We start from the raw sequence: 26,887 nt of genomic DNA, 5'->3' as shown, positions 1-26,887 counted from the left end.
AGCCTTGATCTACAGTTAATTAAAAAGCACTTGCAGCAAACACAGTAGTTGGCTTTTGAACTTAAATCCTGACACTCTGTTTCTAAGGTGCTGGAGCTCTGGGAGCTCTGTTGTGTTGTGCCAGTTCACAGTAGACTTTGGGGCTGTAATTTTGTGTTTTATCTCTGATAACTAGACTGCCTGTAAAGCAGTTCCTTGACAGATGTCTACATCTGTCTGTTTAAATATTGGGTTGCCTTGGTTTGTAATGACATCCTGAATACAAATACAAAACTAAATTGTTACTATAAACAAGATTGGCGTTAACCACTATATAACATCCTTACTAAATCCGTGTGTTTTATGAAATGGCAGCATGGTAGGTGTTGATAAGTAGACTTGATAACCTACCTGGAAAATACAAGTTGTTGGACGGTAACAGTGTGATGTCCCCCCACAGAGCATCATAGATAGCTGCATACTCCTGACTGTGTATCATGTATGATGCTGTAACTCTTGGAAACCTCGTGTGCCATGAGCACTGTCTTTGCCAAAATGCTTGTCCCATTTAGTTCAAAAGAGACAGGTTTGCCTTAAGATGCCCCTTGGATAGAAATCAGCTTGGTCGAGGAAGTGAGCAGCCAACATGCCAAGGGGAGGGTACAAGGCAAGGAACAGTTGTTCAGTACCCAGGTATTAAGGAGCTTATATGTACCCTTATTGCATGAGCCAGTCTATTTCCCTTCTTAATTTTTAAGCTGGTCTGATGCTGAGGAGGTCACGATGGGCCAGGTTCTCAGCTAGTGTTAACTGCAATGGCCCAGTTATCTACCAGAGTAGCCTACAAAGCTATTTCAGTCACCTCCCCTTTGTATTTGTTTGAATCATGAGCTTTTAAGTGTCTTAACCCACATGTCCTGAACAAGCATTAACACTTCTGAGTTGTCAGCTGATAGGGCTGATAGGGCAGCCATCATGACCTATGCTAGTAAAGACCGCTGCTTAATAACATCATGAGGACAGCACAAGAAGCTGTATTATCCCTCGGGCTGGGAGACCAGCATGCTCAAGTTAAAAGTCATAGCTGTTGCGGTGACACTAGCTTTTGTCATGACAAGGTTTAGTTTCCCAACAAGAAAATCTAAGAAAATAACTTAAAGAAGCTTTGCATTGTTTGGGGTTTTTTTTGTTTGGTTTTATTTTGGAGACTAAACTAGAGAATCATTAGGTGTAGTCCTGATGGGAAGCAGAGATTTGGATGTGTCCTAGGCAGATGTTTTCCAGCTACTTTGGGTGGATTTTTTTCCACATGTTGCTCAGTTGAGATTTTGTTCAGAATTTCCTTCCCTCAAAATTTTGTTTCTGCTCTGCAGAAGACCAGGAGCATTAACTGACAGCTATTTTTACTGAAATTCCTCAGCAGCTTCGTAGCCCTTCCTATACCTTCATTTTCTCCATCAATATTTATAGAAAGCTATCCCTATTTATGCTATGGTAATTTGTGTGTCTCTGAAAACATGCATGCACCTTATTTGCCAAAGATCTGGATCTCATTGTAGTCTGTGATTCTGTGACACGGGGAAACTTTTTTGTGGTGGACCAGGAATACAAATGTGGTGAATGTGGTTGGAAACTTACCTCTCAAGTTCAAGTTTTCTCCTAAGTTTTAGTGTTAACTTTTCTTGGAAGGGATTCATTATGGTCTGTTTTGCTCTCAGCCGGACAAGACATCTATCATCCTGTAACTCACATAAAGTACCATATAGATTATGCTCATATTTCTGCTAAATTACTTACTTGTGCTTGCTCCTGATTTGAATTCAGCTCATACTGTCAATGATCTCATAATGAGCACATTTTGGTATTAAACCTACAGTGACCACTGTGTCTCTAAATATAGCAGCCTACTCTACTGAAAGTGGTGTAGTAACTCCGCAAACACATATTTGTTGTAGGTATGTGTATCCCTCCATGGATCAGCTGGCCGAAATGCTTCCCGGAATACTGAAACAGTTTGGGTGAGTGTAGAATAATTTGCTTATTTTCCTTGTTCTTATCTCTACATGGCACACCAAAAGAGCAGGGCAGAGCAGGTATTCACCTGTGCTGCCCATGAAGCTTCGGTCTGGCTGTCTGGCATTTTGTTTCCTAGAATTACAGTTGTGGTTGTTTTTTCTAATTCCTCTGTTATAGATGGATCACTTTTGCCTTTGTTTCTGAAAGATCTTATTTTTTTGACCTTTTTTGAAATGCCTGTTTATTTTTAAACAGGAAGCAACTTTTGAGTGAAATCCCATGTGCCTAATTTAGGGGCTTCCTCCAGTATTTTCTATGCGTCGCCCTCACAGGGGCAGGGCACAGACAATCTGTTCTTCCCACTGTAACAACCCACGTTTTCCTGTGTGGTTAGCAGAAAAAAAAAAAAAACACGGTCCCATCTGAAGACACTGTTTTATTTCTGTGGCTTGAGTGTCTTAGGGGGCCAGTCCAACCTCCTTAAGCCTCTTCTACTACCAAGTGCAGACGCCAGGTTGCTGATGTTGAAGGACCTGGTGGCAGTGTTCCTCTGTTGTTTACCCGCAACAAGTTTAGGTGTGTGTCCTCCCTTAAAGCTTAGCTTTGGCAGGAGCTGTGGCTGAGAAAGGTACCTTCTTGGCAGAGCTGGTGCTCCTAATACGCAATGAAGAGTGCGGGAAGGCACCTCCGAGGGGTTTTCAGACCAAGCAGAGAAAATCTGGCATTCAGGGTTCGGCAGCCTTGGAGAACAGACAGGCTGGACTGTTGGCGGGGGGTTTGCTCTCAGACCAGCACCCCAATTTAGACATTGTTCAGTTGTAACCAACTATTACAGTACCTTGGACCAGTTTACCTCACTGCCTTCTTAAGAGATGTGTTTTTTTAAATGCCAAACGTAAGGCACAGGTTGTCAGTTCTGCTCCTGCACTGAAAAAAAATGCTAAAGTGATGTCAGTACCTTGAAAATCAATTAAACTGGAGGATGCTTACAAAGCCTTGATTTAATATTGCTAATAATGAAAACTATCCTCAAGAATTTTCCTAAAAGCATTGTATAACCTGTTTTTCTGAGTGGTTTTGTCTACTCTTCCCTTCCCTGTATTTTCTAAGACCTTGAAGGAGATGCTTTAACACCAATTTCAGTTAATGCAAATATTTGGTTTGTCTCTGCCCTGTTTGGTTATGAAGTTTAAACTTATTCACCCCAATGGCTGGATAGCACGAGAGGTTTCCCTGCCAGCCCCCTGTTAGAGAGGAATCAGCGTCCCAGTTGGATAGCTGTACTGGGGAGGGCGGGGGAGCCTCGGGAGGGGGCAGCTTTGTATTTAGGCTGCAGATTTCAGGACTATATCTTATAAGTTTTTCTGGCAGAGACTAAGCATTTCCTTCCAGGATCAGAACAATGCTATGGTCACTCAGTGTATTTGCTTAAAGATAAGTGAGAACTGCTGCTGCCCTGCGATGCGTGAGGACCAGTGTCCTGCAAATCTGCCAAAACCAAACCAGCTGCTACATCAGGCTCCTCACTGGGGCTGGTGGCATTGCTGAGAGTCCAGGGTTTGCCCGAGCTGCCACCCACCCTTCTGTAGATACACACTGGCGCATGAAAGAGGAAGGCTGCTGCTGAGGGGTTATTTATTTTTGGTGCTGTCTTACTCATTTGTCTCTTCCGTTTTATTGCTGTGCAGGCTGAAGACCGTTATAGGAATGGGAACTGGAGCCGGTGCCTACATCTTAACCAGATTCGCTGTAAGTTTTGTGGAGCTTCCCTAAAGCCTCAGACCTGATTTCCCTGACGCGTTATCGCTCCCGTAGCGTGCGCAGAGAATTCCTGCTCTGCTGTGCCCATTTAAGTAAGCAGTCAGGCTTTTAAGCGAAATACCAGAATCTGCGGGATAGCTCATCCAGAAGACCTAGATTTTCCATTTTAAGGCCTGGGCTCTACCCGGTTAATTTGCAGAAGGTTTTTTTAATGGGAGTTCTCTATTTAAACTGAGGGTGGAGAAGTTAAATCTTAATGTTCTCCAGCTGCTCAGTTGAATTGCTTTAATGAAAATTTTTTTTCCATACATACGCTTCTTTTCTGCAATATAAAACTAGATCTACCGCCTTCCTCCCCAGGAGATAATTTGCTAATTTCAATTTTATGCTGACTGTCAAGTTGCAAAGGATATGTGATGAATCTTAAATCTTTTCTTTTGCAGTTAAACCATGCAGAGATGGTGGAAGGATTAGTTCTTATTAATGTAAACCCTTGTGCTGAAGGTTGGATGGACTGGGCAGCAACTAAGGTAAACATTTTTAAGTTAGAAAAATAAATCATACCGTGAGCCTGTCGAACATGAGGAGCTGGGCAAACTTGTGTGTAAGGCATGGCTGCAGACATTGAACATCCCGGACTAATTCCTTTGGGGTTTATTCTTCCTCTTGCAAACATACCTCCTGCAGGGCTAGTGATAAAAATAAGTACTTTGAGGAAACAGAAACCCATGGTATAATGGAGCTACTGAGTATGGACAACTGACATAATGGACCAAAGAGCTGGTTGCTGCTGGAGAAAACATGGTTTAAACTGAACACAGGGTAGTTTTGGAAACAACTTTATGCTTGAAGTTTACTTGAAGGAATGTAACATTCAGTTCTTTCTTGTCCATAGCTTTGTTTACCAGCGCAGTCCAAAATATGAACAAGAGCACGGAAAAATGTTCAGAACAATATCTTCCAGGTTTCAATCATCTAGCTGAGTCCTGATGCCAAAAAGACTCAGAAAAGGGCATTAGCTACAGGAACTGTGGACAGATTGTCCATACAACCAGACTTTAAAGTGAAAATGGTCACGTACAAAGAACCTTCTGTTAACTGGATTCTTTTGTAGCTCTAAGAAAGATTGCAATGTGGGAAGTCAGGCACTGAGAACTAGTTTCAAAAATCTTCCTGGAACCAGTACTTATAAATAAGTGTAAGTGTTACATTACATGTCACTCAGATTTAGCCTGTTAAAACATTTTTCACGGTAAACTGATGGAAGGCACTTTGTATCATTCAGGGTCATGTTTAAGTGAATGGTAGTTGTTATAAACACTCAAAGAAGTACAAAAATCAGTGTGTCATCCTTTATCCACACATAGAATCAATCTGTCGTAAGTGTCTAGGGTGATATTAAATGTAATGACAACCTTATAATACTAGGAAAAACTTTCCAGAGCACGGATATAACATTCTTTCAAGGCTTAGTTACTCATTTTTTTAAAAATAATTTTTCATACCAGTTTATTTTAAGTTTGATCTGGAAGTATACTTAGCAACTGCTTTACATTGAGATGTACCAGTTTACCCATTTTGATTATTTCACCCAGTGTCTCACTGAAATTAAATTCTTCCATATCTGTGGTGTACTCTCTAAAGTATTGCTGACCGTAGGAGTACAGTGGGTGCCCTGTATCCTTCTGTCCTTCCAGAGCAAGGGCACATGCTCTGGGACATGAGCTTTAGGTGCCAGGTGCAAAGTATGGTCAGTGTGTGTCGTTAGGGAGGAGATAGGGCAGTGAGGTTAAATGACACCCATCTGCCTGGTTTGCTTGGCATTCTTGCAGGGAGTGATGCCATGTGTACTTATGCCACCTGTAGTGTGTTCCCTGTATAGCTGTATTAGTAAAGACATCCTATGAGAACGACTCGGATTACACTTAATGGTGTTATAGTTGGACTGGGGGGAAAAAATACCAGTCTAGGATATTGTGCGTACAAGGACAGCAGAGAAACATCCATTGGTCTACTTATGGGTAATTGAAAGGTTTCAGTTGTTCAAGGTTTGTTTTAATATGAGGTATTTAGATAATCTTGCTCTTCAGATTTCAGGTTGGACAAATGCTTTACCAGACATGGTCATTTCACATCTTTTTGGAAAGGTAAGGATGTTCAAAAGATTCCTCTGATGTATTCAGTAATCTGTATTTATCTCCTGGGGCTGGGAGGAAGGGAGAAGCTTTCACTTCAACAACAAAGTTAAACTGTGAGACAGGATTCATACTTGTGTTCCCAGTATTGTGGAGGTGGTGTGCTGCCATGGGGCTTGCTGTGTCCCAACAACTCGAGTGCATCTCAGTCATGACAACTGTAGTATGGGAAGCTCCCTGTTTAGACAGCCAACACTTGTAGAGCGTCATGTTCCGAGCAGGAATACCCCACAGATTTTTTTATACCATAATGTAGTTGTAATTCTGGGAAAGCACTAATGGTGCTCGTCAGTGCAAACCTATACAGTGCTGTACTGTTTTCTGAGGCTACTTTGCTGTGCTTGAAACTGTTAGTAAATGCAATGGAAAACTCCATTCCAGCAGAGCCAGGAACTAATCTATAAAGACTTTAGAACCAAACTGTTTGAAAATGTTAGCAATTGAAGTCCTTGGAGCTTAGTTATTTACTATTGTGAAATTGAGTTGCACATTACATATGTTTGTAAGCTTTCAACATCTGCTTTACCCTGGAAACATTTATTGAGCTTCTCACCCTGAATCTTTTTATGTTTTAAAACCTCACACTTGTCTGACTGTAACCATCTGCACTACAACTACATGTTTTGCAATCACGAGATCTTGGCATTACAACATACCAAAGTTTTAAAGCAAAAATTGTGGTACTGCCATCAGTAGCCACAAGTTAATTCTGGGTGACGCCACTGGGTGCTAGAAGTTGTCCCTTCCCTAAAGGTGCACTCCTGCTGTGTAGAGATGAGTCTGATACACAACTGCTGTGCCATGTCTTCAGATCCTTTCAGAAAATAGCCCCTATTCTGAACGATTCTGTCTCCACTGTAGGAAGAGATTCACAGCAACCATGACCTGATCCATACTTACCGTCAGCATATTATTAATGATATGAATCAAACCAACCTTCATCTCTTTGTCAACTCTTACAACAGGTAAATACATTTACCTGATTTCTAACTGAAAACTGTTTTAAGAGGCTGTCCAGCTCTTAGAGCCAGTATTACTTGTGTGATGGAGTTACTTGTGTTCTCCCAGGATAAAGTTCTGCTTGACAGGGCCTTTAGGGATCACAGGTGGTTTTCTTACGGGAGAAGGACCTTGTGCACTTGTGGGGAGAAAAGACGGTGCAATGGGACTGAACTAAAACTTTGATACTTAAGTCACTTAAGAGTGGTTCTCCATCAGTTGTGGAGGCTACAATATGTATCAGATTAAATTAACATATGTGAGTGCTTGTGCTTTTTCTAAACTAGAAGAATATCAAAGTATCTGTAAAATTTCAGTGTATCAAGAGCCTTTGTCATCTCCATTTTTTTTCAGTCGACGAGACCTAGAGATTGAGCGCCCTGTTCCTGGAATAAATGTTGTCACCCTTCAGTAAGTATTTTATTTCCCACCAGTTCACCTGTAAATGATGTGAGCAAAGAGGTGGGACCTGTGGGTGGGTGCATTGCAGAGCTGTAGCTGAATGCGCTTATGTGCTAGAAAAAGACCTTGTAACTTCATGTAGGAGGTAAGACGTTACTGCAAGTCAGGGGCCACCATTAGAAAGACTTCCTCTCTTCAAACTTTAGAGTTGTATTAGCTGAAATGGAAAGCTAAGTAGTTCCTGTCACTGTGTATCTGTAAACTTGGTCTTACAGAGTAATTACTTGAAAAGTAGATGTACCTTCACCTGGAAATACGTCCTAGTTAATGGAAACTGCAGCTCTGAATGCACTTAGGCCATGCCTATGCAACCAAGATAGCATAAACAAAACTGATTAAAAAAAAACCCACAAAACCAAACCTTCCGGAAGACAGACTGGGTATGAGAATGACTATCTGTCAGATCTTCTGCTAAGGGCTTTTCACTTATGCCACAACTTGTGCAACGAAACAGTTGTCAAGTCCTTCTCTGCTCAGCTGCTGATGTTTACACACAGGAGACTTTGAGACTCTGCTCTTTTGCCAGTCTGGTTGAAATTGGATAAGACGTCCAAAAGTTGGAGCTCAGGGGGCAGAGGGGTGGGGGTGAGACTTTGGTGATGGTGCCTGCATGCAATTTCTTATAAAACAAGGAATAAGAGCACTCAGAAGGGATGATTGCTACAAGGTGGGGAAAAAGACGGGTTTTCAGGCAAGGTGTCAGAGCATGTTGGTAGATCTGCAGTTAATACAGTGGATTTGATATGTATTTAATGTGTCTGGAATACAAACCAAATCATTTTCACACACTTAACTGTCTCATCCTTCTGGCAAAACAAAATGCAGCTTAGGGCAAGTCCGGGCTGGATCACAGGGATAACATTGCTTTTGTGTGCTTCCCTGCAGATGCCCCGTCCTCCTGGTGGTTGGTGACAGTTCCCCGGCGGTGGATGCCGTGGTGCGTATATTGAGCCGTGCTTTGCCCCCGTGCTGACGGGCAGGCGAGCCAAGAAGCTGCTCGAGGCCGGCAGAGCTCACGCCCGGGCAGCAACTTCGCTGGCCATCGATCCAGCCCAGCTGGCTCTCCTCTTCCAGACCGCGGGAGAGCTGCCATTAGTTCCTCGCTGTTTGTCCCCTCTTTCTGTGCACCATTATTTAATAGCTACTGCCTTAGGAACAATCGCCACAGCAGTTCCAGTGAACCGCAAATATTTTCCTTTAGAGAGGAATCTGCGGCTGGTATTTTAGCTTGTTCTGTGGTGTTGGAGCTCTGCCCTGGGTCACTATGGAAGCGAAGAGCTTCTTTTTGACCATTATAACGCGCCCCAGATGACTGGGTGACTTCAAATGTTGTGCCTTAACGGGCATGCCCAGCCTGCTGGCCGGTGGCCATATGGCTCCTCACCACTTGGGACGCTACCAGATGACCCCACATCGCAAGATAAACAACACTTGTTGCCACTGGAGTCCCAGAAACAGATAAAAAAAATCTGAAATTCTCATGTACGTGGAAAAGAATACAGTCAGAAATGTGAACTGACCTACTTGAGTTCAAAGAGATATATATATGTATACATAGAGTCTTTATACAGAACCTAAAATACCCAATTTAGTCTGGATTAAGGCAGAAAACAAGATACTTAATCTGTTTTCATCCAGCAGTTCATAATTAAAATCTTGTGTATAATGCCTTATGCTGCTGTTCTTTAATACAGGTTGAATGCAACTCAAAGCTGGACCCAACAAGGACCACACTTCTGAAGGTAATAACGTAAGATGGGTTTTTTTGAAAATAAACATTCCCCTCATTTAAAATCAGTTAGATGATTAACTAAAAAAAAGCAGAACCAGAGCGATGTGCTGCAGTACAGATAACGCAGTGAGAATCCAGTTCTGATGTGGAAAGGCAGTTCCTTCAGGGTAGGAGTATCTTAGTGGGATAAATGAGACTAGGGGCTTCTTGTCAAGGTTAACAACAGGGAATTTCTCAGCTCCTCCATTTTAAAATACTAAGGGTGAGACTTGAAAGGCTCAGTATTTCACATACCCATAATGAATTTGACTAGAGCTGGCAAAGTTGATCTTGAGGTATTTTGAAAGGTTTGAAGAAAAGCCATCGGCAGAGTGGAAGTGCAAACCAGCCCGTACTGTTCCGCGGCTCGCCTGTCCCTCAGCAGTAGGGTCAGATGAACAGACGTCCGATCTATCAGCCATGGGTTTGTCATCCTGCCTTTTATGTGGACACGATCCAGGACTCTCTTATTTTCCAAAAACTTGATAAAATATACTTCCAAACAGCAAAACATTGTGCAAAGGCTGTGGTGGATACTTGGCATTCAGAGCATGGGTGCAATCTTCAGCTCCTTACTGGTGAACTAAAATGCAACGAGTGTAATAGCATGCAAACGGTGAAACAAGTTCGTTCATGTTTCTGCTGGGAACTTTTACTGTATCTCTCTTTATTGAGCTGATCAGTGAAAATGGTAATATACAATTATTTTTAAATGCTTTTTCCTCCTGATGTTGAGGAGTTACACTGCTGACCTACCGCATGGAGAGGGCAGGCTCACCCTAAGAAAAAATCTGACGCTGTCTCAAATCCTCTATCAGTGGCCAGCCTTTGCTCAGGCCAGGGATACGCCTGATGCCAGATCCTGCTGCAGGGCTGTTTTGCTGCTAAGTAATCCTAGATAGGATTCGGGGTTTCCTGTAATTCACAACTCAACTGTTTTCAGCTTGTGGTGTTCCTTGGAACAGGACTGTTTTTGTTGGGTTGGCTTTGAGGGGTGGAGTGGCAGGAAAAATGAAGTGCTCCAAAAATATTGCATGCACTCAAGATAGCTTTTCTAATTTGGCTTTCCCTGCTTGCCATCCGCAATCTCAGCAAATCGTTTTTCCCTCTCACCGCTGAGGCTTAGGTGTTTGTTCTCTCTCCCCTGTTTGTCATTCAGGTCAGTACCAAGTAATTCAGAGCTGAGCTTGTAACCAGGACTAATAGGCTAGTTTCTAAGAAACTGGTAATCACTGCCTAGCAAAAAACATTTATTTGTGGCTCCAGCTGATGCTTTGCCTCAGGGTCAAGACACTTTGAGGTTTTCTGGGGTGCAGTCGTAGCTTTTATAAACGTTTATCTGCTTGCTTTGGTGCCTTCATCTCCACGTATGTTACTCGCACAACAAAAGGAAATGTTTTTCTGCCAGATAGCTAAAAAGGTCATTTTAATATATCCTGAGCATAAATGAGTTCCTCTGGCGTGACGCTAACTGGGTGTTCTCATCCCCGTTTCAGATGGCTGACTGCGGTGGGCTCCCTCAAGTTTCCCAGGTAGGATTTGGCTGACAGAAATCCTACTAATCCTGTTCTGCAGCGTGTCAGACGGCAATAAATGGGTGTTTTCCTGTAGGGTACTTGCTGTTCCCAAATGTCAGCCAAAAGGATGGTTATGATTTCATGAATAATGATGTCAATCGGTCATCTGAGCTTTCTTTTTTCTTGAAAGACCAATGAAGTGCAAAATTAAGATTGGGCGGGGATATTATTTCCACTAATTAAGTCTTAAGCGAGTCAAGGTCTGAGGTGGGAATGCGGAGGTATTATTTTATGCCTATCTACTAAGCTAACACGGATTAGGGCTTGAGCACTAGTGTTTTAAAAACATATTTATTGGGGCTATTTATAGTATAGATCAGGAAAGTGGGAGGCAGGAAATAACAACGCTGTGTTCTTGCATACACTGACTCGGCTTGACTGAGAATGGACTGGAGTTTCAGAAATGTATTTAGGCATAAATTCCAAGGCTGCTAATAAAAGCAGGCTGGGAAAGTTAAACTTTACCTATGCTCTAGTGTTGCTTCACTTAAAGAGCTGACCTGTAAGTCATCTGTAGAACGCGATGTTTTCTAAACATATTTCTAAGCAATATAATGTGTTCATAAACTTAAGGAAAAAAATTAATTTGTAATTACCTGCAGCTGAGAAGTCCCTGTACAGGCAGTGTGGGTGCTCTAACGGTGGGGAGGGGGGAAAAGGCTTTTTTAAAGCCACACAGGAGTATGTGCATTGCTTCTGTTATACGGAGTCCATTCTTTGCACTGATTCAGGTAGAATTATAGAAAAAATATAGGCAATATTGGCATGTGCAGTAATTGAGATTGTGAGGCTTATTTGGCCACTGTGTCGGCAGCTGAGAGAAATACTGAGTGTTTCATTGCAAGAATGTCAGTCGCAGGCAGTTGTGCTTGTGTGTATTCCTGCTGAGATTTTTTGCCTTATAAACGTAACTCTCAGCTCTGACTAGCTAGATTTGTTCTCTGCTGATTAGGAATTGCTCAATTACTGACCCTGTATGAACTGCCTCGTATATTTAGTGAGGCCAGTAGTTTTACATGGGCTCACCTGCCTCAGGAACTGCACGAAAAGTTTTGTCTAGGCTTAGATCAATTTTAGTCTGGAAATCTCATTCTCAAATGCATCTATCCGTTTGGTAAAATAATGGGGCAGGGGAGCAGACTCAAAAATAACGGCGCAGGGGAGCAGACTGGGGAGGGGAATGGTGGAATCCTCTCGTGTTAATGAAATTTTCAGACACTCAGTAGAACCCAGAAAATATTTAAGATGTCCCTGTTACAAGAGGGCATCTATGGCATCTATAACATTGTAATGCAACTATCTCACTGGGCACTGCATATAATAATACTCTCTTTCTTTTGCAGCCTGCCAAGCTCGCAGAAGCTTTCAAATACTTTGTTCAGGGAATGGGATACAGTAAGTATCAGTTCTATGGAATGGGTCAGCTGGCTACCAAAGTTTGTTGGGCATCAAAGCACCAAGAGAGTCTTATGATCCCAGATGTGTGATCTTTTCCCTGTTGGATATGCATTTTTAAGGGGAAAAAAAAAACAACCTGTGGTGTCTGAGTGAAGGGTTTTCAGACCAAATTATGTTATAAAATACTACACAGCTTTGTAGACAGCTTATACCCACAAATACCTGCTTTACTATCTTGATATTTTTAAGGTGGATGTTTGTAATGGTGTCCCCTAATTGCATCACAGGAGATGATTCATATGCTGCGCATGACATTTAAGTTGTAGTTCAGAGACTTCTTTAATTTGTAGCTTTTTGTCCTTCCTGTATGCGCTTCTGACAACTGCTGTTGTGTGGATGCATTGCTAGCCTGGGCTGGCCGCAGAGGTTAAACATCCGAAAGTAATGGGAGATCTGATGAGTCTCTTTAGTTTTCCTCTGGTTTGTTGCAGCCACAGCAATGTGCCATAAAGCTCTGTCTTGAATCCCCCAACCCCGGCCACCAATTTTGGGCTCCTTAACTGTATTCCTGGAGCAGTGGTACTCTTCTACACTTGAAGCTACCACGAAAAGTATATATTCAACCCTGAAGGCTTCTCCAGGGGTGGTGAGGGCTGGAGAGGAAGGCAAGGGCTGTCTTCCAAGCCAACGAAGCAAGGAGTTAATGAAAGACTCTTCTTCCAGTCCCCTCTGCTAGCATGACCAGGCTGATGAGGTCCCGCACCGCTTCTGGCTCCAGCGTAACCTCTTTGGAAGGACAGAGGAGCCGGTCTCACACCGGGGAAGGCACGAGGAGCCGGTCTCACACCGGGGAGGGAACAAGGAGCCGATCCCACACCGGGGACGGTGCCAGGAACCGCTCCCACACAGACACACGCATTGAGCTGACGCCGAACTCGGCAAGCAATGCTGAACAATCAAGCCCTAAGTCCATGGAAGTGTCCTGTTAGATGGCCGTGGGAGGTTTAAACTGGTCACAGTGTGAAAAAGTAATGGATGCCCCCTGTGTATCACAAAAAACATAACTGGTATTAATCTCAAGCTATTCTCTAGGATGAACTCTGTTCACCAGGGTCTGACAGGGACCAAAGAAAAGAAGCATCTCATTTGCTCTGTCGTTATTCTTGTAACTCAGACAGTTGCTGCTATTGTGCCCTCCTTCAATGGATGCCAAATTCTAAAGGATACTTGCCAAAAGCTGATGTGGTTGTAAACACTTCAGAATCAAACCAGACTTGCTTAAGATCCTCCTTTAAAATCAAAGCTGTTACATGCCCCTGTATCTCTTATTCTCTTTCAGTATACTGGCACAATTTGAGATGAGTTTCAAAGAGGGGGAGAAAAAAAATCACTATTATAGTTGGCTTTTAAAGAAGGAAACAAAACAAATGTGTTATGGCCTCATGTTGAAGCTGGAGTTGAATTCATTGTATATAGCTTGACTTCAAATGATAGAGAAGTTAATGTATCGTGCATTTATAGGCCTTCTAATTCATTAGTATTCAAGCCTGTTTTCCTATGTACAATAATATACTACTAAAATAGGCGATTTTAATGTGACTTTGAGATGAACTAAATCTTTAAGCTTTTCTATTTCACTTTTTTGAGATTTAGTTCCAGTCTTCCTTTCCTTCCCCTCCCTCCTAGACCCTAAAACCCGCTTAGTCAAATGAGGACAGGATTTAAATTTAATAAGCAAGGTAGCATTTCCTCTTTGGGGTCTTGGGCTAAAGGGTTTACCATACTGCAAAAGTTGGTGTAGTTGTAACAAGTAGGGTAGCTGTACATGCCAGCGAAGCAGCAACAGCTTGATTTTTCCTTCAGACAGCTTCTTATCTTTGCAGCTCAAGTTTTTGTGTCCAGCACAATTGTGATAAATTTGGAATTCTGTAAGCGAAGCCAGATCCAGCTGTTCTTTGTCAGGAGAGATGAATAACTGTGGGATGGCATGTAATTAGATACTGTACATTGAACTGCCACTAATTACTAGATTTGAAACTCTGATGAGATCTCACTGGTGCTGAGAAGCGTATTCCACAAAGTGGTGGTGCGGCAGCACTGTATCTGTGAAATACAGTGTTCAATGACTGCATAAATGTAATGGTCTGCTGGTTCTGCATCTTCACGTAGCTTCCTGATACCACGGGTTACTTTCATTGACGTTAGTGGGTTGATACCTTTTTGACGGTCAGATTCTCACAGTCGGGTGTTCTGAAGGTTGTCCTTGCATAGGTAGTGGGACAGGATTTCCCAAGCTCCAGTGCGTACCTGCTGCATTGCAGTCCTCACACAAACAAGAAAACTCAAATGCCGAGCAGTTAAATAGCAAATGTTAATACTTTGGGATTGCTTGTTCAGAAGAACACGGTCTAGATTACTTTATATTGACTAACTTCAGCTCTTGTGTAGAATATCTGTAACAGTTTGTGGGAAGAAAAGACAATTTCCAGAAAGAATAAAGCTATTGTGTAAAGTCTATCAAGAAAAGTTTCTTAATGAAGTATTTGTATTTATTTCAAAACAAATAAATTTGTAACTTTGCAATGTCTGGTGTCTTAATGTTTTACCAGGAGTACAATAGTCTTTCTCAGTGGGGGTGTGTTCTTGCCACCCCTTTGTATGAATGAAATCTTTTTTCTTTTGCACATATCTCTGCCCTTCCCTACTTTTGTGCTCAGAGCTTTTTTTTTTTTTTTTCCCACTCCAGCCTACTATTTATACTGAGAAAACACAACACACTACAGTACTAGGTGTGACTGGCTATTCAAAGTACTAAAGGATAATTTGGCCCTAACAAATGCATAACAAAATTGAGGGCTTGGTATGGAGTAACGTTCATTTGCGGTTTGAAGTTTTCTTTTTCTCCAGAGATCGAGTACCGTGTAATGCATAGATCTGGGATCTGTCTGCTGACTTCCTCACTGGAGTTGGTGCCATGCTCATTGCATCCTTTCTGTTCTCAATCTGATCTGTAAATCCACTAATGTGTGACATGTTCCCACTGATGTTTGGAGGAATTTGGGCCTCTTGACTGAAATTGCAGATGCCACTCTGAGTTTCTAAAAGCTGTTCTTTTCAGACCTCTTGCAAGACTCTAACTTCAGAAAAGTAGAGTAAAGCTTAACCTTTCACAAATAAGTTTTGAAAGGACTCCCCAAATACAAGACAGACGGGAATCTAAAGGTTCAGGAAAGAATTAAAACATTGTTTTGTGGCTGTCCTTAAAGCAGAAGTACAGTTGTCCTTTTTCACATTAAGCTTCTATTTGTCTCGGTGGTTTCCTGTTAAAAAATTGCAGCTTTTTGTAACTTGAGCAATACCTGCCCTTCCCGGGGAAGCATCCCTCTGTGGGTTTGGAGGCTCCCTTTGTGTGTTCAGCATGGGGAGTCGGTAGAAAATAACAGAGCCTGGTCACCAAAATGGTTTTGCTGTGCTTTCTGCCTTGGGACCTTCGGGAGGAGGTGGTGCTCTTACCTAGTGACTGATCTACCGTGCTGGGGTTTTCAGGGACAGGTGGGTGTGTGGCTGTGCTGAAACTATTTTGAGCTGCTCCTTTCTCACGTATCTCAAAAAATCCTGTGATAGGAAGAGGCAAAAGCAAATATTTGGCATGTCTGAGCCAAGGCTTTGCTAGATGTGATGATTCAGCAGTTGTGATTGGACTGATACCAGTAAAAAGCTTGATTTGGTCAACCCCTGCCTGTGCCAGCACCAGTGAAAACGGGACAAACCTGTGCCAACTCATCTTACAAAAGAAGGGCAAAGTTAGGTTCTTCGCTGAGCTTTTCTGGGAATGGCTAATCATTCCTTCCACAAGGACACCATGGTGTGCCTGTCAAGCCCAGGCAGTTTATTTTTGTTTAACGGGGAGGAACGCATCCAAGCCTCCTTGCAGCACAAAGGCATCTGCGAGCACTTCGGAGCAGCGAGGAGTTGCTAGGACCACTATAAATGTCAGCTTTGCAACAAAAAGTATTCATTTGGCAAGGAACAGCATGTACCTGTACAGAAAAGCTGGAGGACAGCACGGCAGAGTGGTGTCTTACCTTTTACAAGGAGTTATGACACCTCTTTTCTTGCAGTGCTGGTCTCCTGGCACCTTAAACTTGTTCTGTAACTGAACAGTTGCAAGTGGCTTGCAGATTTATTAGAAATTTTTATAAAAAAAACCTTCCTAGAGGTTGCAAATGCTGAGTTCTGCATTATTCTTAAAGACAGAGTTAGCCTGGATACTGTAGTGTCATTAAACCAGAAAATATGAGCTGGGGTTTCACCTTTTTCTCAAAGGATGAATGGCCACCATGGAGAAAGGACGTCCTGTGGCATAGAGGAGACTGCGATTGGGTAACAGGAGGTTTCCAGAAAGGAAACAGTTCACTCCTCACAGTGATTTTGGGGTTATAAAAAGTGGAAGAGGAGAGAACGGGCTCTCAGGGACCAAGAAACTTCCTGATTGCACTAACATATCTCAATGCCAAACCTTCGCTGTAGCGGTGCTTTCCAAAACCGCTAGCGGAGAGGATGTCGTTGCTGAAATCTGAGTCTTTCCCACCTCAGCCTGCGCCTCAACATCTACTGTACAAAATCTGGCTAAACTTCAAGATGGCTTTCCCCTCCCTGTCCTTGCAGAGGAGGAGTGGGAGAGGATGTGCCAATATCATGCCGTCGCAGCAGGACTGTTGTGCTGAAGGATGCTGCTTCCCTCTTTAGAAGTCTCTAGAGACTAAACAGCTGGAAACTTTAGCCTAGATGTGTTTTGGGGGTTTATGATTAATGTCATGTGTTGCAAGAGATGGACTGAGCTGGAGAGAAAACAGTTTATAGCAAAGCTGCTTATTTTTTCTCTCCAGTGCTAGAATCCTCTTCCTGTCTGTTTTTGCATCTTGGGCAGAGTATTTGTTGCAATCCTCAATGTGCCGGTAACGCCGTCTGTTGTTTCTACCAACACAACACATTGAGCAGTGTCTCCCAAGTGCTGCTTGCAACTTGGTCCTCCCCCTTCCCACATGCTGTCTGCTTTTTTTTGCACCATTTTGCACCATTTCACATTCACTGTAACTCAAAGACTCTCCCGGTCTGTGTATACGAACAGCTGTTTTGATGTGTGGATTTAGTGTTTCCACTGAGCCAAATATAGGCTTTATGTTGATAGCTGATCACCGCTACGCCTAATGTTTAAATAACTGAGAGAAAGGATGTCAGGGTATTTTAGGAGATCAACCCTTCCCCCTCAGCCCTTTGTAACAGACAGACACAGCCTCTCACTGTTTCTATCTATTGCTTCATTAAGGGCTCTATTCATTTTATAAACAACACAGCTGCTGACCAGTGCTTGGGGGAAAAAAAAGGAAAGAAAGAAAAAAAAAAGGCTTCTGATTACAACCGCCAAACAGTTCAATGTCTGTTCCCTGCAACTCAGCGTGGGGATCGTTTTCTCACCCAGCACCTCCTGGGGCTGGAGGAGAGTTGTTATTTGGATGTAATTAAAGAGACAGCCCCCCATCTTGCATGTTTTTGGCACTTGTGGCTGTGGGATATACCCCAGGCACTAGATGTAGACATGAGCGTGCATCTCTAGAAGAGCCCAGGGGTTGGGAAAGGGGATAGCAGGCAGCTTTTCCTTCCCAAGCAGCACCACCACACTGAGCTGTGACCCGCGGCAGAAAAAATATCCTTGTGTGACCCGCCACTCTCTGCAATTGCTTATGGCTGAAGTGGATTATGGTATTCAGGTCAGGGTCAGTGCGGGAAGGGGACTGGGGGAGGGAAGGTCTGTTTGCAGGGTGGCTGCACTCAGGAAGGGCTAGGGTGGCTCTAGGCGAAGCCTACATGAGCAGTGGCACTCAGATGACCTGGACTTTGTAGCTCTTGGCTCTGTGCGTGTGTGCATGTGTACAAGCTCTGGGGCCACCAACATAAGAAGGGCATGGACCTGTTGGAGCTGGTCTAGAGGAGGGCCACAAAGATGATGAGAAGGGTGGAGCACCTCTGCTATGAATCCAGGCTGAGAGAGTTGGGGTTGTGGAGCCTGGAGAAGAGAAGGCTCCAGGAAGACCTTATAGCAGCTTTCCAGTATCTGGAGATGGAGAGGGACAGAAAGATGGAGAAAGATGGAGAAAGATACAAGAAAGATGGAGAGGGACGTTTTACGAGGGCATGTAGTGATAGGACAAGGGGTAATGGCTTCAAACTGAAAGACAGTAGATTTGGATTAGATATTTGGAAGAAATTTTTCACTCTGAGGGTAGTGAGGCACTGGAATATGTTTCCCAGAGAAGTTGTGGATGCTCCATCCCTGGAGGTGTTCAAGGCCAGGTTGGATGGGGCTTTGAGCAACCTGGTCTAGTGGGAGGTGTCCCTGCCCATGGCAGGGCGGTTGGAACAAGATGACCTTTAAGGTCCCTTCCAATACAAACCGTTCTATGATTCTCTGTGTGTGTGCAGGTCCCCATGAAGGTCAGCACCCTGCTCCCAGCAAGATGGGCAGAGAAGGTCTGATTGCCAGGCTGTGATTTTGCCCCATGTGGTGGACCCATCACTGCTGTGGGGCACGGCCAACTTGCTCGTAGGGCTTGGCGAGCCTGCCCCACAAAAAGGTGCCCCCCAGCCCCTCGCACACTGGTGGGATGCATGCAGTCTGACCCCTTTGCCTTACCTCAGGCCTACACTTGCATCTCCCTAGCTAGGAAATTGTTATTTATTGATTGATTGCACTGTGTTTTAATAATAACCAGTGACCAAATCAAAGAAAATAAATTCTTTATCGCCAGCTGCCAATGTTGAACTTTGATCCTTCCATGGTGAGTCCTTCCATGCTGCTCATGCAGGGTAGATCTCACAGGGGCAGAGCCTGGCACAGTTGCCACAGGGCCAGCACTTCATTTGGAAAGTGCAAAGTATTTAGGAGATGGTGGGTTTCCCAGACTAGTCCAAATGTGGTGGCTGAGAGAGCTGCCAGGAAGCCCTTTATGTGCAAGCCCACATGTGCAAGTAGAAGACACAGAGGCCAAATGGGACTTTTGGTGCCTGTAGAGGCAGCAAGAAAACGTGCTACCCTTGCTGAAGCTATCGCCAGAGGACACAGCTGCTGGAATGTGCTTAAAAATGCAGAGGACTTCCCTTCCCAGCAAAAGAAAAAACCACACTGAAGGAAAAGGCTGGGAAGAGGGTGCTTTCCTGGTAGCCATAAGCAAGCCCAGCACAGACCCACCCCTGAGCAGGACAGGAGGCCACTCTAAGTGTTTAAATTCCTACTGAGGCAGGTAACCTACTCCAGACTGGAAGGAAAACTTGATTTGGGGGAAAACTCTATGTTGTATTTTTTCCTATAATTAAATGGTAGAATCCTTACTGGGGTAGGCTGTGAGGATCTGTAAATGCAGGGATATGGAACAATTATTCTTTAATTTAAATTTTTTTCTCCATGTCTTTAATAACCTTGTTTGAACAATTTCTGTCTCTGTGGCTGCTGCAAATAGGTTACTCTGCAGCCTCTCAAGGGAGCTGATAAAGACATGCTTATGCAGGTTGAGTAACACACTCCACTTTGCTCAAAGGCTTCTAAACAGGCTATTCCCAAGTCCAGTAAGAGTGCTGGGGAAAAAAATTAATCAAACCCTAGAGCCAGAAACAGACCAGCAAACAAGGACATGTGAGTTGGGGAACACATGAATTTCCAAAGCTGCCAAAATATTCACACTTAAGGAAATGCTCCCATAGCATCCTTTTTTACCACATTGCTGGCTCTTTATTTTTATTTTCATGTGTCCTTCAGTTCAGGGCTTTGTCACACATTTCAAACACATACTTGGACATTGGCCAGGCGAGGAGATTGGAAAAGGAAAAGAAATGTCAGTGGCAAACATATTTCACCTTCTTTTGCTTGCCTAAGTTTCTAAATGAGGTGTCAGTCACAGATTCATTAATCATTTACCACTTATGAGGTTATTTAATATCTTCAAAGCGTAGCAGCAGCATGCCACCTATAAAACCTCACCATGATGCTGTACGAACAAGTAATACGTGTAACATAGTTGCTATGACTCAGACTGACACTGCCAAACCAATCTGGTTTTCCCATTAATTTTTCATATATTTCAGCATATGAAGCTTACAGAAATAACTCTATAGAGCTGCTTAAATTGGAAAGTCACAGTTTGAAAAGGTATGTGCATGGATATGTCCCTGTGGTTAATGAGAGCACTCTGTCTCCATCGGTTTAATAAACTGCTTGTCTTAAAATTCCTTCAAAAAACTAGGAGAAAAAAGAAATCTCTGGGTTTAATTTCCAAGATGACACAGTGTGTCTGAATATTGTGGTCTTCCTGGAATATTACGCATACACAGCACAATCCTAGTGAGCACGTCAAAAATAAAGCAATGGCACTACACCCTGTTTCCACTTGCATGCATGCTGAATGTAAAGGCATCTTTATAAGTCACATTCCTGCTTCTTTTCATCCTGCAGTGGGTGGCTATCCTGCTTTCTGGGGCTCCCAAACAGGGCAGCTTTAGCCACTCTACTGACCTCTGGTAAAGCCCCTACAGAAGGCAAAGGGATACGGTCACTGGAGCTAGCTGGAGTCTTGCTGTTCATATCAGCATGAGCCTACCCTCAAAATCCCATTTGCAATCCTTGTTCCAGCCTGCAAAACCAACAAGATAATTGGCATGAGCAGGACGTGTGTCAAACTCTCTCGGCTTAGCCTGGATTGCAAAATTGTCCCTCCAGTCCTTTCTCAAGCATTTCCCTGGACTGCTGCATCAGAGGGTTCTAGCACCAGCTCGGAGCCTGGTATCTCCTCAATGGTATTATTGTTGGCTTCTTGGATGATGGTACCACTTTCAGGTCCCAGCAGAGACCTGGGCCCATTGTACGGGGCACTATACAAACGCACAGTGAGCATCAGTTCCTGCTGGAGGAGTTTTCACTCTCAACAGAGTCAATGAACAGTAGGGCTTTGTTGTTTTTGCTCCAAAGAATTGAGGAAAAGCGAAGCAAAGGGCTGTATCCACGAAAGCCTTTGAAGATCTAGCTCCTTAATGTATTTAAACAGTAAGCATAAAAGTACTTTTGCAAAGATACATGATTTGCCCAAGCACACAGGGAGCCAGCGAACCAAACCTAAAGGCTAATCTATTGCCTTAGTCTTACGGCTAATCTTCTTGTAAACATCCATTAAAACAAAGGATCTCTAATGCACCACAAACTGCAAGTCAAGTCCACTGGCTACAAGCGTTGCTCTTTCCCTTTCAGTGTCACCAGACAGACAAGCAGTTGCACAAGGAGTAGAGCTAATAAGTCTTTGTATCCTATAGATTTGTGTCCAGAGTCCCCAGAAACTCCTTTACAACAGTGTAACCACAATTATTCCCCATCCGTGATGCCTTCAGATCTCCCTCCTCTGTGGCTGCTTGTTTCCAACTGGTGCATCTGTTCAAACTCCCTTAATGTTACTGTTGTGGTTGGGTCATGCTGCAGATGCGTTGGCTGCCTGGCAGATGTGCATGGGCTTGGTAGGATCAATGTGGTGGGCCTCTCCCCTCTCCTGCTATTTTATTTCATTTTTTATTTCAGGACTTGCAATGTTTCTGAGATCTTTACTCTTCTGCCTACTTTGACATTTCCTGCAAAGGCACTGACAGACAGACAGACAAATGGACGGCACAATTGTGTGTGACTTGGTCCCTTAGGAAACCAGGCTAGAAACAGAAACATCTTGGGTGCGTTGGGCGGGATCTGTGGTTTCCAGGCATTCACTTCACTAAAAACCGACACGCACTGGAGCTGTGGTCATGCATTAGCTTACAATAGCTTCTTTCATCTCGCAATGAAAACTGTGTGTTTCAGCCACGGCAGCTTTTGATTACAGTGGTTACAACGTTAGCTAATTGCAAAGGAAAGCAAGCCTATTAAGTGCCACAATTTTTGGGTATGTCTTCTGATCCTGTTTTCTTGTGGCCTTATGTGTACATGTAAGACAGTGAAAAATTGACTATACATATAAACACACACTATATACACACTATATTTTATGACCCACAGACTGCACTGTAGGAGTATGTACATGTAAATATACACATATATATTATGGACCTGTTCATATATGGTTTTATATATAATATTACATACAACATTTTATAAACGCATGCATATAGTATTTTATATGTGCATATACATACATATACATATATGCATGTATGTATGTGTATATTTGTATATATGCATATACAGTACATATATACACACACACATATATATGGTGTTTTAAGATGGGCCAGAACCCGAACACAGGATTCCAAGACATGCTTAAGGGATCATATAAAGAAAGAGAGCCCAGGATGGCTTCCCTACCAAGCACCTCAATATAAACCACCTTCCTTTTTGGAAAACATGGTCAACTTCTTCATATGTTCCCTTGGACCTCTTTTTACCAAGTGAAGGAGTTTAGTGAAGTGCTGAGCTCTCATTTGGGTGGAGGTGCACAGGTCAGATGTGACCTCTCCTGTCACATCATCCAGGCCAAAGACAGTCGTGAGGCTGAATCTTGCAAAGCGCCAGTGTCCTCAGGTCCCTCATCACCAGAGGAACAAACAGGAGAGGTGCGTTGCACCCACACTGGAACATGCAGACAGGGATCACCCTTCTTTTCTGCCCCTGGGGATTTCAGGGAAGCTTCGAAAAAGAAATAGTAAAAGCTTTGAATTAAGGAATGACCTTGCTCTATCGAAAATGTATAGGTGAAAAACTTGTATACAAAGATGTTACTGAAGTTAACGGCCTTTCAAATATACAGCATTTCTCATAGATGTTTTTACATAGGGATTGCATTATTTTCAGCCTGCTCACAAGAAGCTTTAATTTATCATAGCCAGAAAGATTTATGTCTCCTGGGAACTAATCTAGCTTCCTCTGGGTTATCAAGATGAAGACAGACAACTTGCCAACTGGAACTAAAGCAAAATAAGTGACTGATTTAAAACAGTTACATCATCTGAATTTCAGTCCCATGCTGATCCAGTCTGCGGTCCTTGTGTCACTCAGCAGATCTGCTATGCCACCAGGGATTTTGCAAGCAGAGACTACAGTTCCCCATACAGAAACACATTTCTACTGCTCAGGTCTCCCAAGTGAAGCACCAGCAAACATACCATGGTACCAACAACTCACTGAAGAAAAACTGGCTCCAGTATGCTTCAGCGATAAGAAATTTATTGGTTGGAAAGGTAATGGCAGGGTTTTTTTCTTCTCTTAGCTGACATTTACATGTGAAACCACTTCTGCAGAAAATGTTTACATTGATGTTTACCCTAAGCAGCAGCCCAGTTGCAACTGATGCACCAGAAGCTATGCCAAGGGTTGTCCTCCCATTTTGCACCCACTCATCCACAGAGCTAATAGTAAGCCTAACATCTCCTTTCTCTATTAGCATGTGTCTCCTTTCCTCCACCCCAGCCATGCAAAAGGAAGGTATGTGTCACTGGCAAGGTGGCAGTGGGAAGCAGGACCTGTGTGCTGGTAACACCACAGGGAGGAGGAGCTGCTGGTTCCCAAGCACAGACCACACCGTTTCTATGTGAATAAACGGGCCTATGAGGTCTTGTCCTTCATCTTGCTTTCTTCAGGTCTGCAGAGCTAACCTACAAGCGGTATGTAATGCATGAGCAAGAAGATCTATTTTGAAAATACGAGCTCTGGGGTGGTCATTTTTGGATTCAGAGCATTCAGGCTGATGAAGATCAGAGCTGGTAAAGAAACTGTAAAAATATCCCTGGTGCAAGAGATCAGGGTGAGCCCAAGGAGAGCAGGACACAGAGGATCTTTGTCCCATCCTAGTGCAGTGAAACAGAGACTCCTTGCACAGAGATTTAAGGAGAAACCCTAGGTTCTTCCCATGAACTTCACCATGGAGTGGGATCTGACTGACAATGACAGAGGGAGAATTTCTAGGACAGATCTCAGTGTGACAGAGACCAGAGTCTAGTCTTGAGGGTCACCAGCATCAAAGACTGAAGTCTGATGTTGAAAATAAAACATATACGCCAATGCTCATGTTCCAGCTTAGACCACGTTATTCAAGAAATGACAGTAATGATGTCTGAGGCTCATGTCTAAGCTACTGACAGCCATATTTTTGCTGTCATATTAGTGTACTGTTCTGTCCTTTGGGCAATTAAACTGCTGGCCTAATAAATGGCAGTCCCAACAGGACTGTCATTTATGTCTGGAATCTGTGCATAGAGGAATTTCTGGCTGCCATTAATGGATAGAGGTCTGACTTGAAAACCCTGCTTGTTCAAGGCCTCTCTGAAAACAGTGTGGCAAAACAAGGAGATTTGACATCCTAACTCAGGAAAAAAACAAATTGTACATTGGCAGTGGATGAAAGATTCTCCTTTTATTTTAAAACCTCTGTAAAATCAGAGCAATGGGTCAATTCCAGCATTCAGCCAATTCAATTAGCGATTTCAGAGTAATCGTGGTAATGCGCCAAGTCGGCAAAGATGTCATTTGGGTTCTTGCAGTTCAGGTTGCAAAAACAAGCATTGATCCACAGGATTTTCCAGGAAAACTCAGTTCCATCTGGGCACTGAAACCTCACTTCAATAGTCTTGGACTTGTAGGGTGTGCAGCACCTGTTGTCTGTGCAGACGCCGCAATATTTGGGTCTGTATGGACTTTTGCTCACGCATCCTGAGATGGTGTAGTTCGTTGGTTCATTGGCCCTGTAGACAGCCAAGCACTTCTTCCCAGGCTAGATCAGAGAGGAACAGAAAAAGAGACAGGTTAATATTCATTGCTGACACAGGTAGGACATGCAAACCACCTTCCCAATATTTAAAGGGTTTTGAAGCATTTTACAGCCCTGATCTAGAGGGTGTGGCAGTTTTACACATTTAGACATATGCACCCAGAAGCTGCAAGCAGGATACTTGCAAAACACAGTTCATAGCCTTGATCAGCAGTGCAGCATTGCTTTTCCACTAGCTGAGTCATAGGTCTGTCCAAACCAACAGTGAGTGCCGTGGGCTTGGCTTGCCTTTCCTTGCAAGGACCTCTTGGCTGGAATTACAGCTCTCAGGGGAAGGTTTTCATATCAGCGTGTGGTAGTACAGGGAGGACACGTTTTGGACCTCTCTGCAGCACAGTAAATCCATGTGGAAGTGCAGCCCTCAGAGGCCTGAATGCTGACGAGCAAAGGCTGACCCCGTGTCCAGGCAAAGCTCAAGGGGTGCATTGAGAAACTGAGTCCCCACCTTAATGTGCTTGGTTATATCCACCTCGCAGGGTCGCATGTTGCACAGGCGGCTTTCCTTCAGGAGCCGGCACTGGTCGTTGTCATTGGATATCCTGGTGGAGATGCCCAGCCCGCAGGTCTTTGAGCAGGGACTCCAGGGTGAGGTGTGAACGATGCAGTTCTTCTGCCAGGCTTCGTCCTCTCCCTCGTACGCTGCAGAGACCAGATTAACCCCACATTATTCAGCCAGGGCAGCTTTCCATATTAAACGCCCTCTCCCCAGCTCATTACGCATTCAGGCCACTAACCCAAATAATTAAATCACAGCGAAGTGGCTCAGCATTCCTGTGAACCTCCTCATCCCACCCCCTTTGCCACTGACCTACTTGTGTCAGACCCTCCAGTGCTGTGAGCGCTCGGGGCCAGGGCTTGTTTCTTGTGCAGCATCGCACAAGGGGGTCCTTGTCTGGGACCCCCAGGTGCTGCCACAATACAAACACTTAATTACAGAGGCCTGAGCCAGCCAGTGCAGAAAAGGGATGAGAATCTGATCTCACCGTGAAGGTTTATTTCTGAGCCCATTCAATTGATTCTCTGTAGCAGAAAGTGGCTGACAGTCTTTGCTGGATGGCCGAGGGGCTTGGGAAGCAGCCACAGCCTTTCAGTGGGAGGAAGAGCAGCTTGAATAGCTCTCGGGGAGCTCGGCAGCCACTTGAAGAAAGGGTGGGCTCTGTTTTGAAAGCAGCCGACAACCCCAGTTCAGGTTCCTTCACAGCCTCGGCCAAAGTCCCCACTGGTCTGCAACTCACAGTACAGCCCACAGTCAAACCTCTGCTGCGTTGAGCTTGCTCACTATCCTATTTATTATTACATTAATTATTAAATATAATAAATTCTAGTCTCACTTCTGTAAGACTTCTCCTTATAAGAGGAAAAGTCAGGCAAGGAAAGCTGTGTTATGCCCATTTTGGGACACAGGCCATGAAGACATAAGGCCAATTTCATCAGGAGATGTTTTGAGTTTGGACCTACCTCACAGTTCAAAGCTACCAGAAGTGAGCCCTGAACTCTGGTGGGTTTAACCTACAAAATGGAGACTGAGGCTTTGTTTTGTGCGACAAAAATGCAGACCAATGACTGGGAAAAAACCTTACCATCAAGGAACCAAAATCCTGATTTGCAAGCAGCTTCCTCTGTCTCCTGCAGCTCTGCTTTTGTGAGACAGTCTGTAAAATGGGGCTAATGGGGCTAATGTCACTAAATTGAAACACAGGGTGTGATGAGGATAAAATTAAGACATATGGCAAGGTGAGCCCATCTTAAACGTTTGGGACCATGTTATACGATCCTCACTATGAATGCAAGTGTGATGAAAGAAGATTCCTTATGTGATACATAAGACAGGTAGTTCAATAATGTAATCAGTCCGGAATCACTGAAAAGCTATACTAA

General features: G+C 43.7%; 2 protein-coding genes across 3 annotated transcripts in view; one reads left to right on the top strand and one right to left on the bottom strand.

Annotated features, from left to right (window-relative positions):
- NDRG1 (N-myc downstream regulated 1) overlaps positions 1 to 14,741 on the top strand; it is a 42,975-nt gene extending 28,234 nt beyond the window's left edge. For both annotated transcript variants that reach the window (XM_063327570.1, XM_063327571.1), the window contains 11 exons: positions 1,935 to 1,997; positions 3,684 to 3,744; positions 4,200 to 4,286; positions 5,847 to 5,903; positions 6,813 to 6,916; positions 7,305 to 7,361; positions 8,298 to 8,349; positions 9,107 to 9,154; positions 10,680 to 10,715; positions 12,104 to 12,155; positions 12,882 to 14,741. In XM_063327570.1, coding sequence (XP_063183640.1) covers positions 1,935 to 1,997; positions 3,684 to 3,744; positions 4,200 to 4,286; positions 5,847 to 5,903; positions 6,813 to 6,916; positions 7,305 to 7,361; positions 8,298 to 8,349; positions 9,107 to 9,154; positions 10,680 to 10,715; positions 12,104 to 12,155; positions 12,882 to 13,147 — 883 coding nt within the window. In that variant the 3' untranslated portion in view covers positions 13,148 to 14,741. The remainder of the gene's footprint in view (positions 1 to 1,934; positions 1,998 to 3,683; positions 3,745 to 4,199; positions 4,287 to 5,846; positions 5,904 to 6,812; positions 6,917 to 7,304; positions 7,362 to 8,297; positions 8,350 to 9,106; positions 9,155 to 10,679; positions 10,716 to 12,103; positions 12,156 to 12,881) is intronic.
- A 7,737-nt stretch (positions 14,742 to 22,478) lies between these two features.
- Positions 22,479 to 26,887, bottom strand: part of CCN4 (cellular communication network factor 4) — a 41,033-nt gene continuing 36,624 nt past the window's right edge. The window contains exons 4-5 of the mRNA XM_063324051.1: positions 25,455 to 25,648; positions 22,479 to 24,952 (exon numbers count right to left, since the gene is read on the bottom strand). Of these exons, the coding sequence (XP_063180121.1) occupies positions 24,653 to 24,952; positions 25,455 to 25,648 (494 nt within the window). The 3' untranslated portion in view covers positions 22,479 to 24,652. The remainder of the gene's footprint in view (positions 24,953 to 25,454; positions 25,649 to 26,887) is intronic.

Source organism: Chroicocephalus ridibundus, chromosome 2, assembly GCF_963924245.1.
Source record: "Chroicocephalus ridibundus chromosome 2, bChrRid1.1, whole genome shotgun sequence".
Classification (NCBI taxonomy): Eukaryota; Metazoa; Chordata; class Aves; order Charadriiformes; family Laridae; genus Chroicocephalus; species Chroicocephalus ridibundus.
This window is presented reverse-complemented; position numbering and strand designations above follow the sequence as displayed.